Consider the following 17635-nt stretch of genomic DNA (forward strand, 5'->3'; position numbering starts at 1 on the left):
AAATAAAAAAAATTATCACTTATTAGGGCAGTAGGACATGGGGAAGTGGCTTTATTTGTATATGGTATAGCTTTCGGAAGGGACTGGAGAGGCGGCAACTCTGTTGAAAGGTGTAAATTCGGAGGGAAAACTAAAACTGTATGGAATAATAATATATTATGATCCGCCTCGAGGGCTCGGCTGGGAAATGGCCACTTTTTCTTTTTTATCTAGCTTTCATCTAAAATATCAGCAGTCACAATTAAATGGCCCAACTTTGATCCTAAGTCTGAACACATAATCTTTGATTTCAAAAGTCTCGAGTTTGAAAATTCCATGGACGAACTCGTTGCCAAGCAAACAGTTTTACTTTCGCACCATAAGTTTGTCAATTCAAAAGCTTAGCGTCAGAAAAAAACACGAGTTCAAAATATTTAGCTGCCATACAGCTTAAAAAAGAAACAAAAGATTAACTCGATATGAGGAGAGGCCAGAGCTATGGGCTGCCATACAGCTTAAGGTAATTCTTTTATATTTCAAACTTAAAAGCAGCAAAAAATGTCAAGTATTCTCGTCTGCCAGGTATGTTTATTCTTCTTCCCTGCAAGTGTTGAGGGGAGATCAACAAAATTGACACTCCTCCTGAAGTTTAAAGAAAAAACGATGAGAATTGCATTTGGACTGAAAATTAAGCATTAATTCTGCATCTAGACGTAGCATTCTTCGTGAAACAAGTGAAAAAAATTTACTGAAATGGATTATTTCGGTAAAATTTTTTTGGGCTTGTTTTGTAAGCCCCAGGTCGTTTTTCTGCGTTAACAATCAGGCAACACTGATATAAACAAACAAACTCGAAATTTAAAAATTGAAAAGATGTGTTAATATTATTTTGGATTTTTACAAATTATATATTCGTTCAAATATAGAATATGGGATTCAAATTCTCTCAGCTCGTCCCCATCCTCATTCAAAATCCTTGAATCTTTACAAAATTCTGCTATTCGAATAGCTTTGGGTGTGCATAAGCATACTCCTCTGTCAAAGTTAAGAACACTGTCGGGATTGGTGTCCCTAAGTGAAAGAGCATCTGGTCTAAGGATAAAGTATTTCTCGCAAATCCAGGCTTATGGAGCCAAGCATGCTGTATATGCACATACCTTTGCTGAGAAGTCAGCGTGTCCCAATGCCCATTCATCATGGAATCAGTTTCAACTGGAGGTCCCAAACTGGAATCAACATTTGCTTTATGTATATCCCTTTACTGAGTCCCCCCCCCATGGGAAATGATTCCTCCAAGCTGTCAAGTAGAACTTATCTCTATTAGTAAAGATTTGATTCCTAATTATGAGATCCAGACTATTTTGGCTGAACACATCTTTAAGGCTTACCCCAACTATAGAAAAATATATACAGATGGATCCGTCCAGAGGGAAAGAGCTGGAGCAGGAGCATGCATCCCATCCCTGAATCTGAACATTTATTCTCCTCTCCCATTGGGATCTTCTATCTTGTCTGCTGAATTATGTGCCATCTGCCTGGCCTTGAATGCACTTATAAATTATAACATTGAATCTGAAAATATACTCTGTCTCTCCGACTCTAAATCAGCATTACTACTGATCCAAAATATTAATAGAATTGCTAATGACAAAGATTTATATAATATTAGAAGACAGCTTCTTAATCTTAAGATCAAGGAAAATGAAGTTTATTTTCAACATGTTCCTAGTCATAAAGGTATAAAATATAATGATATGGCTGATTCTCTAGCAGCAAAGGCTTCCATGTTATCTCCTAGTCCTTCCTCTGACCTCAATTCACAAGATATTATCAGACAAAGATCCAAAGTTAATCACAGTATGTTAATGTTATCTCCATTTCATACAAGATTAAATACAGTGCTATATTACCGGCTGAAATCAGGTGCCCTACTTCTAAATAGCTTGTTATTTAATTGGAAGCTACATTATTCCCCTTTATGCCGAATCTGCTTTTCAACAGAGGAAACAATCCAGCATATTTTATTTGATTGCCAGGCTCAGAGTGAGGAGACTGTTGCTCTTAAGCGTTTCTGCTCCTTGGCTAAGATTCCAAATACTTATACAGCTATCCTGGATTCTAACCTGCCATGGGAAATTGATTGTAAGATATTTAAAGCAGCAATTGATACCTTAAAGAAGAGAAATATTGTTTAATAAAGATTAAAGCTTGAAGAAGTCAATTTTTAAAAGGACGCGATTTATCCATAGTTTTTGATTGTGCAAAAGAGAGCGGGAATGAGTAGGAAGAGCTGTATTGGTACTGGCCAGCCTAGTGCCTTAAACTGCTGGGGACAGGTAGCTCAGGTACTCGTACTTCCCACAATCAATAACAGTGTATTATTGTTCATAATTGTATATATTCATTGTTTGCAGACTTGAGGAGAATAGCGCTTCCAGCAGCTAGTTTTTCTGAAGAAGAAGTCAAAGAGGTGAAAGGACTTGTTGTTAGTCCATATACCTCCCTACAATTTTTGGAACTGGATATTAACTGGATTAATTTAAAGTTTTCTTGTCTATTTCCTTTTTTTGTTTTAACCAACAACGCTTTAAGCAGCCTGCAGTACTGGTTTTGCCTGCCTACCAGTGGGTAAGGGCAGGCATTAGCAGCCCCCATCCCTGGGGTGTAAGGGGGGACTCATCAGGTGAGACCTATGGCAATTTTTAACTTGTAAATCACCTAGAGTAATCTACCCATGGGTTAATGCCACTGCTACTGTTTATGTTTTGTGCTGAATGCTTTATTTTCTTCAAATGTCAAACTCTCCTGCTTTGTTATTTGAAATTTGCAGCTAGATTATGAACCATATCCTGCCTTATACCCAACCTGCCATATACCACTGCTTACTCTGTACCTTTCTTTTTGTTTATGTCAAGTAAGTAATGAAAAGTAAAATCAAGCCACCCCATTAACTTAGATCAGATAGCTCATTCCAATTCTCTGGATCAGAATCTGTTTCAGAGCAAATACTCATGCTGACTAACCACATGAATAATATAAAAATCAAACACAAAATGTTAGCAGATTCACTGCAACCTGACAGACTTAAATCTTTGGTGAAAAGGTTACTTGATGACCTCATATTGGCTAAGATCCCTACCCAGGTAGATGAGGGAGTGACCAAAATGAAAGAGGAACAGGCATTCATGCAACATGATGTTACTATTTCTTCAGATAAGCTGGATGCAATCAAGCAGGATGTGTATGCTGGCCTCAATCTAGATCTTAGTAGTCTAGTTGATAAAACCCTTGAAAGCTATAATAAACACATATTTTCAATTGAATCTTCTTTGACTACTCTAGAGTCATCAATGGAAGACCTTGAGAGCACTTTCAAGCCTATTCAGTCTAACCTGGCAAGATTAAATGACCATTTTGAATAGCAGGCCTTAGGCAACCAAATTATTGTCTTTTGGGTGAAAGAAGATGCCCCATTGAAAATACAAAGTCAGTTCATGTCACTATGTGCTAGGAAATTTCCTGGCATACCAATTACCCAGTCTAATGTTGTATCAGCCAAAAGAATTGGCAGACAACCCAGACCCACAGTTGTTGAATTTTGTAATTTACAAATTTGCCAACTGCTTCTCAGACAAAAGAAGGATTTGAAAGGATCTGGGACACTATTTTCTGAGATGCTTACAAAACCACGCTTACAGCTTCTCTCATATGCCAAGTCAAAGCTTGGTTTATGTAATGTTTGGTCCAGTAAAGAGGATATCCTGTATAAAACTCAGTCTGGAAGAGTGGTTAAGTTCAGTGATCAGAATAAAATTGATTTGTTTGCTGCAAATGCAGAGAATTAAAATGATGGATTTTAGTTCACTTTGTTATAATATGTTGAATTGTTTCTGTATGAATTTATTTTATGTTCTTGCATTGTTCCTCTTTCACTCTTCACTGTCTTCACATAATTTTGACTTGTGCTATATTACACTTTGGGGCAATACCTTGGATGATATGTCCCTTCCCACTAATATTTCTCTATGTTTGTTTGTGATTCTACCACCTTCATGTAGCTTGCTTTCTGTTATACTCTTGTCATGTCAGCATACTTATAGCTTACATAATTTTAACTGGCTACACACATTATAATTTGTGCCACTCCTTTAATTAATATGTGCCTTTTCACTGATTATTCTTTATGTTTGTTTGTGATCCTATCACCATCATGTTGCTTGGCTTCTAGAATGTTCTTGTCATGTCTGTACACTTGCAGCTCATGTTATTTTGACTGGTCCCATATTATATTTTGGTCAATATTATGATTAATATATGCCATCCTACTGGAATTTTTTTATTTTTGTTTTTGACCCTCTCACCTTCATCTAGGCTAATTTCTATCTTATTTTTGTCAAGTCAGCATAATTGCAGCTCTTATAATCTTGACCGGTTCCACATTATACTCTGGGCTAATACTTTGATAAATATGTGCCATCCCACTATTATTTCCTTATTTCTGTTTGTGATCATATCACCTTCATTTAGCCTTACTTCTACCATATCTTTTTTTTGTGTGTTCACATGCAGATCACATAATTTTGATAGCCCTTATCTGTTTTGGTCTAATACTTTGAACATTGTGTGTCATACCATTGATATTTATTTATATTTGTTTGTGTTGCTATCACCTTCATGTATGCTATTTTCCTATCACACTTTTGTCATGTCAGAACACTTACAGCTCACATAAATTTTACTGGTCCCATATTGTAAATATTTATATGGTAATATTTGCCATCCCACTGATATTTCTTTATCTTTGTTTATGATCCCATCACCTTCAAGTGCACTATGGATATTGTGTCATTTGTTAAGGTATTGGATGCCCCTGTTATGTGAGATAAATATAGATGATTTCTCTTTCCTTTTGAATTCTTCTATTCTTAATTCAGTTATATTCGATCAACAAGTATTGCTGGTAAACAAGAGGCACACTCTCTTGACCCTCTCCTTGAATCTACGGTTAGTTCTATCTGTAATTATCACAGCACCATCGATTATTGTGATAACATTATGCCCTCACTCTTTTCAAATAGTTGCTTTAATGTTTTTTGTTTGGGTGTGCGTGGGATAAGAGATAAGTGGGACAGTCTTAAATTGTATTTGTGGTCTGATTATTCTTCCCTTTTTGATGTCATAGGCTTGACGGAAACATGGTTATCTGATTGTGATAATTTTACAGCCTATGATATGCATGGTTATTTTGCTATTCATGTCCCTAGAATGGTAACAAAGTGTTCTGGGGGTATTTCTTTGTTTACAAAATCTAGTATTGAATTTTGTAGAAGATCTGACCTTGAATCCTTGTTTACATTGGTGGTGTCTAATAGCAGGACACTTTATCTTGTTATTGATCTGAAAAGTCAGTTTGCATGTGATACTGTTTGTTTGTTGTATAAGCCCCCTCCTTTTCCAATACAATTGTTCTGTGATTTGCTTGATCAGCTTTCTGGTGTGGGAACTTTCTCTAAAAAACAGATTTGTGTTTTGGGAGACTTTAATTGTAATTTGTTAAATGTTGGATCAAATGATGAATGTGACCATCTTTTTTTATGTATTTTCTTCTTCTGGGCTACTTCCTTCAATTTTCTTTCCTTCTCCTGTTGACCCTTCAAGAAATTCTGCCACTTTAATAGATAATATTTTCACTGATTTTTCTGATCACTTCCCTATTTATCTATCACTATCTGTGCCTAAAACAGAGATTACTGTGGATGAAAAAGGCAAGTCTTCTTTTAGAACTTTTACAGATTAAGAAATTTCTAATTTAATATATAGTCTTCAGAGTAATTATTGGTCTAGTGTTCTTGAAGCTAATGATGCTGATTGTGCAACTAGATTATTTTTGTGTCATATGGGAACAATGTTGGATAGGCATTTTCCTCTTAGAAAGAGGCCAAGGAATTTTACACCTAAATGCCCATGGATGTCTAGAGGTCTGATCAATGCAACCCATACGAAGGCGTCTTTGTTCAAGGCTGCATGTAAAAGTAAGACACAGGATGTTCTTCTGAAGTATAAACATAACAAAAATGTGCTCACTTCTTCAGTTCGTTTAGCGAAAAAGCTGTATTTTTCGCGTCGAATGAATGGGTGTAAGGGGAATTTGCGCAAGGTTTTAACTGTAATTAATGTAGCTCTCTCCTGCAAGAAACTCAAACAATCTTCCCCGTGTCTTTATAGGAAAGCTGATGGATCTGTTGTGGACAAAAAATCCTTAGCAAGTGCCTTCAATTCGTATTTCACCACACTTCCTTCAGTTCTTATTCCACCCCCGAGTAGAGTAAGTTGTTTTCCTTTGACAGAGAAGTATTTTTTCCTTTCCCCATGTAGTACTACTGAGAATACTAGTATTATTTCTCAACTTCCAAGCAGTTGTTCAGTTGATAGTTTTGGTTTGAGTAATAATGTCCTTAAAAAAATCAGTCAGTTTGTTTCTCATCCGATCTCACACATAACTAATCTCTCTCTTTCTTCTGGTATTTTCCCTCATTTATTTAAAGTTGCCACTCTTGTACCTTTGCATAAAAAAGGTTATTCATCTCTAATTTCAAACTACAGACCTATTTCTCTTCTTCCTGTCATCTCAAAAGTTGTTGAAAAAATAGTGTATCATTGACTCTCTTCATTTGTATTTAGCACTAATTTGACAGATGGAAATTCTCTCATCACTTACAATCAGTATGGTTTTTGTCCCTCATTCTCCACCTTGCATGCACTTTCTGATGCAACAGAGTTTGTGCGTGTTAATCTGGACAAGGGCTTGCGTGTTTTTGGTCTATTGCTTGACTTTTCAAAGACCTTTGATATGGTTGACCACAATGTTCTTCTGTCTAAACTATCTTTATTTGGAGTGCATGGAGTCCCATTAGAATGGTTTAGATCCTACCTCTCAGAGAGATCTCATTATGTTTTGGTTAACCGTACTTCTTCTTCTACTTTGCCTGTATTGAAAGGTGTCCCACAAGGCTCTGTGCTTGGACCACTTTTGTTTCTAATTTACATTAATGATCTTGTTGATGGTCTTCATCCCCATGTTCACCCTGTTCTTTTTGCTGATGACAGTAACTTTTTCATTGCTGCAGTGGACGTGCCGTCTGCCACTTCTGTAGCTCAAGGTCTTCTTGATAAAGTAAAGGATTGGTGCTGGTCAAATGGTATGGCTCTTAACAGCCGAAAGAGTGCCATTGTCAACTTCAGGACCCCTTACCGTATGAGAGACGTACAGGAGCCAATTACCCTGACTTTTGGGAACGATATTATACCACAAGCTACTATGGTGAAATTTCTTGGTGTGTATCTTGACTGTTTTCTTTCTTTTAAACCGCATATAACTCACACCCGTTCCTCAATCCTACACCAGTCTTCAATGTTGCACTGGATTAACTGATTTCTTCCTCCTGATATTATGGTTTCTTTTTATTATGCTTTGATTTATCCTTACCTTTCTTATTGCTGCTCTGTCTGGGGTGATACTAATAAATCTCTTCTCTGCTCACTTCAAAGAGCCCAAAATAGGGCAGTGAAGGCTACTTTTCTTCTCCCTCAGCTTTACCCTTTCTCTGATCTTTATAATGATACTGGAATAGCTCCGCTGGATCATATTATAGGTAAAAGTACTCTTTATTTAGCGCATTCTGCTTTTCTAGGTACTCTCCCACCGCCCCTACAGCAGTTTTTCTTACAGATAGGCTCAGGTAGGTACTTTTCTTCTTTACGCAATTCTTCTCGACGATTTATTTTACCAAAACGATCTTCTACAGCAGCCCAGAGGTCTCCTGTATATCAATCAATTCTATTATGGAGCTCTATCCCTTCGGATGTCCCTTTTTTTCTTTCTGCAAAGGCATTATTTCGTCGGGTCTTTCCAATTCAATAATTTTTCTCTCTCTTTATTAATTCTTTCCTAATTTGTATCTCTCTTCACTTCTTTTAAAATCATTTTCAGTTATATGTTAAATCTCCTTCTAAATCTTCTATCTGTTAAATATTCTATCTGTTCAATGTCCTTGTCTTGTTCCATTGTTCTTTTTTTTGTATATATTTTATAAGTGTTTTATTTTTGATCTCTGTGGTCCATTACAAGCAAAGCTTCTTGGGCCTAGTAACCGCTTTATTTTTATTAGATAATTTATTTAAAATTAAAAAAGAAAAAATAGTTTTTATTTTAATATCAATAAATTGATTGATTGATTGATTGATTGAAGAAACGGATGTCATCACACTTCAAACTTTATCTTACACCCAAAAAATAAATGCCAAACAAGAGCTAAGAGCTTATATGGCACTTGTGACGAGGCAAGAAGAGCTAAGAGCCAACAGCCCATATGGTATGAGCTCTAACAAAATTCTAAGAATCAATAATTGATTTAAAAGGAAAATCAGAGGCTTAAGGCCGATCAGGATTTAAAATAAGAGCTCTGAGTCACGATGTCCTTCCTCTCTCTCTCTCTCTCTCTCTCTCTCTCTCTCTCTCTCTCTCTCTCTCTCTCTCTCTCTCTCTCTTTCTCTCTCTCTAAGACCCGATCACCCACTCGTAAGTTATAAATGCCTAGTTTTTCCTCTCCCTTTAGCCCCCCAGATGGTCGAATCTGGGGAAATGACTTTATCAAGTCCAATGTGAGCAGCTCCCTGACACGCCTACCAATTTTCATCGTCCTAGCACGTCCAGAAGCACCGAACTCGCCAAATAACTGACCCCCCCAACTCCCCCAAAGAGAGCGAATTCGGTACGGTTACGTCAATCACATATCAAGGACATTTGCTTATTCTATCCACCAAGCTTCATCCCGATTCCTCCACTCCAAGTGTTATCCAAGATTTCCCCCTCCAACTCCCCCCAATGTCAAAAGATCTGGTCGGGATTTGAAATAACAGCTCTGAGACATAAATTCCTTCTAAATATCAAATTTCATTAAGATCCGATCTCCCGTTCGTAAGATAAAAATACTCCAATTTTCACGATTTCCAAGAAATCCGGTTTCCCCCTCCAACTCCCCCCACAGTCACAGGATCTGGTCGGAATTTTGACAAGTTTTTATTCTTCCCATCCAGTTTCATCCTGATCTCTCCGCTTTAAGTATTTTCTAAGATTTCCGGCCCCCTTCAATGACGCTGGATCCGGTTGAGATTTAAACTAAGAGATCTGAGTTACGAGGTCCTTCTAAATATGAACCTTCATGAGATCCGATCACTCCTTCGTAAGTTAAAAATACGTCATTTTTTCTAATTTTTTAGAATTAACCCCTCCCCAATAGAGCGGATCCGTTCCAATTATGTAAATCACGTATCTAAGACTTCTGCTTATTTTCCCCACCAAGTTGCATAACCGATCCCTCCAATCTAAGCGTTTTTCATTATTTTAGGTTCCCCCACCCCAAACTCCCCCCAATGCTACCAAATCCGGTCGGGATTTAAAATAATAGCTTTGAGACACGATATCCTTGTAAATATCAAGTTTCATTGAGATCCGATCACCCGTTCGTAAGTTAAAAATACCTCATTTTTTCTAATTTTTCAGAATTAAGCCCCCCCCCTCAACTATCCCAAAGAGAGCGGATCCGTTCTGGTTATGTCAATCTTGTATCTAGGACTTGTGCTTATTTTTCCCACCAAGTTTCATCCCGATCCCTCCACTCTAAGTGTTTTCCAAGATTTTAGGTTTTCCCCTCCCAATGCCCCCCAATGTCACCAGATCCGGTCGAGATTTAAAATATCAGCTCTGAGACACGATATCCTTTCAAACATTAAATTTCATTAAGATTTGATCAACCGTTCGTAAGTTAAAAATACTAATTTTTTTCTATTTTTCCGTATTAACGGGCCCCCCACTCCCCCTAGATGGTCAAATCGGAAAAACAACTATTTCTAATTTAATCTGGTCCGCTCCCTGATATGCCTGCCAAATTTCATCGTCCTATCTTACCTGGAAGTGCCTAAAGTAGCAAAACCGGGACCGACAGACCGACAGAATTTGCGATTGCTATATGTCACTTGGTTAATACCAATTGCCATAAAAACATTCATTAAAATTATTGTCATTATTTATCCGATAGCTGAATGGCCGGGAGCTACTCGCAAATTAATATTTACTCATTAGCAGAGCTTTGATTTTAGTTTTTATGGCACTTGGTATTAACCAAGTGACATATAGCAGTCGCCAATTCTGTCGGTCTGTCGGTCTGTCGGTCCCGGTTTTGCTACTTTAGGCACTTCCAGGTAAGCTAGGACGACGAAATTTGGCAAGCGTATCAGGGACCGGACCAGATTAAATTAGAAATGGTCGTTTGCCCGATTTGACCATCTGGGGGGGGAGTGGGGGCCCGGTTAATTCGCAAAAAATAGAAAAAATGAAGTATTTTTAACTTATCAGCGGGTGATTGGATCTTAATAAAATTTGATGTTTGGAATGATATTGTGTCTCAGAGCTCTTATTTTAAATCCCGACCGGATCTGATGACATTGGGGGGAGTTGGAGGGGGAAAACCTAAATTCCCGGTTTTGCTACTTTAGGCACTTCCAGGTAAGCTAGGACGATGAAATTTGGCAAGCGTATCAGGGACCGGACCAGATTAAATTAGAAATAGTCGTTTTCCCGATTTGACGATCTGGGGGGGAGTAGGGGCCGGTTAATTCGGAAAAAATAGAAAAAATGAAGTATTTTTAACTTATGAGCGGGTGATTGGATCTTAATGAAATTTGATGTTTGGAATGATATTGTGTCTCAGAGCTCTTATTTTTAAATCCCGACTGGGTCTGATGACATTGGGGGGAGTTGGAGGGGGGAAACCTAAAATCTTGGAAAACACTTAGAGTAGAGGGATCGGGATGAAACTTGATGGGAAAAATAAGCGCAAGTCCCAGATACATGATTGACATAATCGGAACTGATTTGATCTCTTTGGGGTAGTTGGGGGGGGGGGAGTAATTCTTAAAAATTAGAAAAATGAGGTATTTTCAACTTACGAACGGGTGATCGGATCTCAATGAAATTTGATGTTTAGAAGGATATCGTGTCTTAGAGCTCATATTTTAAATCCCGACCGGATCTGGTGATGGGGGCGGGGAGTTGGGAGGGGGAAACCTAAAACTAGGAAAACACATAAGAGTGGAGGGATCGGGATGAAACATGGTGGGAAAAATAAACACAAGTCCTAGATAGATGATTGACATAAACGGAACGGATCCGCTCTCTTTTGGGTAGTTGGGGGGGGGGCTATTTCTGAAAAAAATGAGGTATTTGTAACTTACGAACGGGTGATCGGATCTCAATGAAATTTGATATTTAGAAGGATATCGTGGCTCAGAGCTCTTATTTTAAACCCGACCGCATCTGGTGACATTGGGGGGGGGGGGGGGGGGGTTGGGAGGGAGAAACCTAAAAGTTGGAAAACACCTCCAACGAGTGGAGGGATCGGGATGAAACTTAGTGGAAAAAAACACGAGTCCTAGATACATGATTGACATAACCAGAACGGATCCGCTCTCTTTGGGGTAGTTGGGGGGGGGGGGTTAATTCTGAAAAATTAGAAAAAATGAGGTATTTTTAACTTACGAACGGGAGATTGGATCTCCATGAAATTTGATTTTTAGAAGGATATCGTGTCTCAAAGCTCTTATTTTAAATCCTGACCGGATCTGGTGACATTGGGGGAAGTTTGGGGTGGGGAGACCTAAAATGATGGGAAACGCTTAGATTGGAGGGATTGGGATGAAACTTGGTTGAAAAAATAAGCAGAAGTCTTGCATACGTGATTTACATAATTGGAACGGATCTGCTCAATTGCGGGGAGGGGGGTAATTCTGAAAAATAAGAAAAATGACGTATTTTTAACTTACGAAGGAGTGATTGGATCTTCATGAAACTTCATATTTAGAAGGACTTCGTAACTCCGATATCTTATTTTAAATCTCAACCGGATCGAACGTAATGGGGGGGGGGGCAGTTGGGGGGACCGGAAATCTTAGAAAATACTTAAAGCGGTAAGATCAGGATGAAACTGGATGGGAAAATAGAAACCTGTCTAAGATACGTGACTGACATAACTGGACCGGATCTGCTCTCTTTGGTGGAATTGGGGGGGGGGGTAATTTTGAAAATTGATGTATTTGTAACTTACGAAAGGGTGACCAGATCTTAATGAAATTTGATATTTAGAAGGATCTTGTGCTTTGAAGTTCTAATTTCAAATTCCGACCAGATCCTGTGACATTCGGGGGAGTTGGAGTGGGGAACCGGAATTCTTGGAAAACATGAAAATTGGAGTATTTATATCTTACGAATAGATGATCGGATCGTAATGAAATTTGATTTTTAGAAGGAATTCATGTCTCAGAGGTCTTATTTTAAATCCCGACCAGATCTTTTGACATTGTGGGGATTTGGAGGGGGAAATCTTGGAAAAACACTTGGAGTGTAGGAATCGGGATGAAGCTTGGTGGATAGAATAAACAAATGTCCTTGATACGTGATTGACAGAATCGTACTGGATTCGCTCTCTTTGGGGAGTTGGGGGGAGGGGTTCAGTGATTTGGCGAGTTCGGTGCTTCTGGACGTGCTAGGGCGATGAAAATTGGTAGGCGTGCCAGGGAGCTGCACAATTTGACTTGATAAAGTCGTTTTCCCAGATTTGACCATCTGGGGGGTAAAAGGGAGAGGAAAAATTAGAAAAAATTAGGTATTTATAACTTACGAGTGGGTGATCGGATCTTAATGAATTTTGATATTTAGAAGGACTTTGTGACTCAGAGCTCTTATTTTAAATCTTGACCGGCATTAAGCCTCTTATTTTCCGTTTTAAATCAATCTATTGATTCATAGAATTTTGTTAGAGCTCATACCATATGATCTCTTGGCTCTTAGCTCTTCTCGCCTCGTCACAAGTGCCATATGAGCTCTTAGCTCTTGTTAATATTAATAGTGATAGACTCCGATCAAAAAAAGATTTGTATTTGTTCTAACAATTTGTAATAATATTACAAATTACTTAAACAAACCTAAAACCTAGCATCCTCACATAAACAAAGTTCAACCAGGATTGATAAATAAAATGATGCGAGATGATAAATTCATTCAAACGAAATAAAATCCGTGTTTTTTTGGCCTTAATAATACGGACTAAGGTTTTTAATCGCAATTAAACAAATAAAACAAGTTTTTTTTAAATGAAAGTAAGGAGCAACATTAAAACTTAAAACGAATAGAATTAATATTCCGTATATGGAAGGGGCTTTTCCTCCTCAACGCCCCGCTCTTTACGCTAAAGTTTGATTCTTTCTCTTAACTCTACTTTTTAAACAGTAAGAAACTTTAGCATAAAGAGCGGGGCGTTGAGGAGGAAAAGCCCCTTTCATATACGGAGTAATTTCTGTTCGTTTTAAGTTTTGACTTACTTTCATTTAAAAAACTTGTTTTTTTAAATTTAATTTCTGGACGATTTTGAATTAATGCATGTTTTGATCTTGGCTCTCCGTAGATAAATAATTAAAACAAAATTTGCATATTAATTAATTGCATTTAATCGGAAGACCTTGAGAAAAAAGGAGTGAAGGAGGAGTCCTTGTTCCCCTCCAATTTTTCGATTACTTAAAAAGGCAACTAGAACTTTTAATATTTACAAACGTTTTTACTGTCAAAAGTTATACGTAACTTCCGTAACGAACTTCTATATTCGTATGCTTCTATATTCGTATTTTTTTAATACGCAGTTCCACATTTTTGTAGATAAGAGCTTGAAATTTTTACAATAGGGTTCTCTGATGCGCTGAATGCGATGATGTGATTAACGTTAAGATTCTATGACTTTTAGGGGGTGCATGTGCCCCTATTTTCCAAAATAAGGCAAATTTTCTCAGGCTCGTAACTTTTGATGCGTAAGACTAAATTTGATAATACCTATATATTTAAAATCAGCATAAAAATTCAATTCTTTTGATGTATCTTTTTGTATCAAATTCCGTTTTTTACAGTTTCGTTTACTATTGAGCCGGGTCGCTCCTTACTACAGTTCGTTACCACGAACTGTCTGAAACGTCATTAAATATTATATTACATGACAAAAGCTACAAGCTTGATATATTAAATATTATGTTACATGACAAAAGCTACAGGCTTGAGAAAATTTGCCTGATTTTCAAAAAATGGGGGAAATACCCCAAAAGTCAAGAAACCTCAATTAAAAAAAATGATCAGGTCTAGCATATTTGAAAAAGATGAAACTGATGAAAAAGAGTCGTTCGCTAGTATCCCTTGATGGCAGTTCAAGAGTTTTTGGATTTTGTGCAAATCGTGGATAATGGTGAATGACTTTTTGGTCATTCATCATTTGGTTTTGATTCTTCTAATTTTGGCCTTTGTTGAATTTTACTCATCTTTTAATTTAGTTTTTTTATTGGTTTTATTGCTTTGTTTTTTCACATTAACAATGTGTTTGTTTTTAGTTTTTTTCTTTGTCTGCTTTTTGGCAATTTCCTTAAATATGATTTTTTTTTTCGCTCTGAAAAAGAGAGGCCGTTATCCTACTGAAATATTCGTTCTCGGTTTTTCAGTATATTTCTTTGGCCTAAAACGTACTAGGGTTGAAATGGCGATTTGAAAACTTCCCTTCAATGTAAAGCTATCCTCTTTGTAACCTAAATCATTTTTAAGCATTGTTTCGACATCCTAAACAAGTTTTATCAGCTGTTTACCAATCACTAAGCATGTAAAGTGAGCATATCCAGACCAAAATAACTTCAAAAAAGTGACCCCCCTCCCTCCCTAGAATGTCAATTATTGCACTAATTAAAGGATCCGAGGGCAAAAGAATACAAATGGAAGAGCCACATTTTTATCGCAAAAACCCCATTTTTGCTTGTTTCTTTTTTGCATACCGTCCGAAATTGAGCAAAATGAGGAAAACAGAGAGATAGCCTAATAATCAACCGGCTTAAAGCTGTTGCGAAGCTTTTTATTGTCACTATCACGCCTGAAGGTGACCAAACTTCTGAGATAATTCCCAAAAAACTATTTACTAGTTCACAGTCAAAAGGAGAATCTCCAGGGCTATTTGCGATGAGTCAAATTTTAGCCCTACTGGTTAACTTGGCCTGCTAATCAACTTAAGAAGCGATCGTTGGCAATTATCTCAGAAGTGGAGAGCTATCAGATACAATCTCTAAGGGTAACATCTTTAAGGGCAACAACAGCGTTATACAGCACTATGCTGTTGCGAGGTGGTGCACGGTTGTAAACAGTTAAATTTGGTCGAACGTGACATTGTGACTGGACCTAACTAAGTAATTAATCCATTAGTATAATTTACTTTTGATAATAAGCATCTAACAATTTAGAACCCTTCTTTAAACCATGTTTACTGATCTAAAATACGCAACATACTTACAGGAAGTTGAGTAGTTGGGGGAAAAGGTGACTGGGGTTGCAGGATCCAAGCATGTTTTGTCTAATTACACGAGCTATAGTTATCTGTTACTAAAGTGACAAAATTTTCTTTCTTGCGCTTTTGCACTATTTATTTACATCATACAAAAACCTACCCAATCAAGTAAACTTCATATTAATCTAAATAGGCCTTGTTCGAACTAACCCATCAATTCTAAAAATTTTGGGTGAATATGTAAACAAATGAAATTTAAAACACAACAAGGGTAAATAACAACAGGTTTACACAGTGTCAACCTTTAAGTGGTATATAATAATAACTTTCTCAGACCTCCTTTTCAGAGGTAGGTCTCATGGGGAAAATGTGATTTTGGATCAGTTATACGATTTTTCACACATATTATTGTCGGTTCACCGAATTCCTGCTGGATTAAATTTTTCATGCTGATCTTGGGACTTTATCTCACTTTGTGCAGTTTTTGTATAAACTCCTTTAATATAACCAACACCAGCTTCATGGATAGTTTGGATATTGATTTTAACATGCGTTAAATGGAGGGAGAAAAACCAGCACTTGGGAATGCTAATTCAAATTATTCTTGAATTTTATAGCCTTAGACCACTGAACTGGTCTTCATCGTCATCGTTATCACATTCGTTTGTTTGCAAGCTTCTCCACAGCTCTGATTTTCTCCTTAAGGCTTTGAATCTAAACACAATCACAATAAGGAATATAACAAGAACATTTATTCCAAGAGCTAGCGCCCATATGGCTCCTGTTGTTTCATGAGCTTGTTGTGCAATTATTTTCTTTACTCTAGACGAATCAACATGTAGCACATCATAACGAGCCTTCGCAATTTTCGGATCACTAACAGTTGCACTTAGTTCAATTTCTTTTGTAATAGTATTAGCTGTTGTTGAACCCAGAGTTGATGGACTAGAAAAGGCAGTACTTAATGTCGATGTCGTCTGAGCTACTTCATCAACTCTCTCTTCCCGTCTATGATTGGGTGCCAAGATAAAGTTTGTACAACCCCTAGGGTCTTCATCACTTTGATCCTCACACTGAGGAATACCATCACAAACATTGTAAATAGCAATACACTCACCATCACTATGACAGGAAAACTGGAAGCGACCACACTTAGGTCTTTGCGTCGTTGATATTCTTGTCGTAGGAGTCTTCCCTGTAGTAAGAACAGGTCGAGGAAAATATCTTTCTCGGGTTTGCTCTGTACGTTGTTTTTTTAGTTGTATTAAGTCATCCTCGTGACTCTCGACAGGCATGATTCGATTGGAATACAACTCCCGTTCTTCAGAATTTTCAATAGGTTTTTGTAATATTGCAACAGTGTAATAGGAATGGTCAGTAAATCTGCACCGAAAGTCTTCACCTTCGCCACAGTCAAATAAATAACAATTTCCACCTTCTTTTTCCTCGTAAACAGAAACTGTACAGCGTGGAGTTAAACAGCAAATCTCAACGCACTGGTCACGATTGTTAATATTCAGCGCTGTTTCATTTATAAACACTGCTCCATTCGCTTTACTATCTTTTGTGCGAATAATGGTACTAGCATGAATATCAGCCCGGGATTTACATTCTCTTGTTTTATGATCATTCCTCCAGTTAGAAGCATACACTTTTAAATCACCAAAAACAAAGGAAGAAAATAACATTATTACAAGGAATGTATCCATGCTTTCTTCTTTAGTTTATTTGTAAGTCAAGGATCTTACATTGCATTTGAACTAAATCAATACTTTTGAGGTTTCCAGTCAGACATGATCAGGATGTGAGACTGCGCAATCAAAAGGAAAATTAAAGCAGCTCTGGAAACATTGCTTTTACATATCTATATAAAACAAAATAACAGTTTAACAGTATAAAAAAACAATTTTTAACAGAAAGTAAGGAACAACATTAAAAGTTAAAATCAACCTAAATTATTCTGTATACGAAGAGATCTCTCCTGCCCTAATCTCTCATTCTTTACCTCAAAGCCTTTTGTTTCTTTAAAAAGCTTCCTTGTTCCAACCAGTTTTACGAGTTGTTCTTAAATGATTGAGGCGAAAAGTCAAACTTTGGCGTATAGACCAAAGGGTTGGGGAGGGGACAGCTCCCTGATATAGCCTACAGATTGATTTTTGTTGGTTTTAAAATTTAATGTTGCTCCTTACTTTCAATTGAAAAAATGCGATTTGCTTTTTAAAATTTAATTTCTGGTCGTT

General features: G+C 37.2%; 2 protein-coding genes across 2 annotated transcripts in view; one reads left to right on the plus strand and one right to left on the minus strand.

Moving 5' to 3' along the window:
• The first annotated feature begins 871 nt into the window (after positions 1-871).
• LOC136039942 (arylsulfatase G-like) overlaps positions 872-17635 on the plus strand; it is a 47718-nt gene continuing 30954 nt past the window's right edge. Inside the window, exon 1 of the transcript XR_010620596.1 lies at positions 872-2662. The gene's annotated coding sequence lies outside the window, so the exon portion shown is untranslated. The remainder of the gene's footprint in view (positions 2663-17635) is intronic.
• Positions 16007-17083, minus strand: LOC136040029 (low-density lipoprotein receptor-related protein 11-like). Its single transcript, XM_065724095.1, has one exon. The coding sequence runs from the start codon at positions 17081-17083 to the stop codon at positions 16007-16009; it is 1077 nt and encodes a 358-aa protein (XP_065580167.1).

Source organism: Artemia franciscana, chromosome 20, assembly GCF_032884065.1.
Source record: "Artemia franciscana chromosome 20, ASM3288406v1, whole genome shotgun sequence".
Lineage (NCBI taxonomy): Eukaryota > Metazoa > Arthropoda > Branchiopoda > Anostraca > Artemiidae > Artemia > Artemia franciscana.

Coding starts and splice junctions, on each gene's coding strand:
- LOC136040029 (XM_065724095.1), bottom strand. CDS start 17,083: ATGTTATTTTCTTCCTTTGTTTTTGGTGATTTAAAAGTGTATGCTTCT.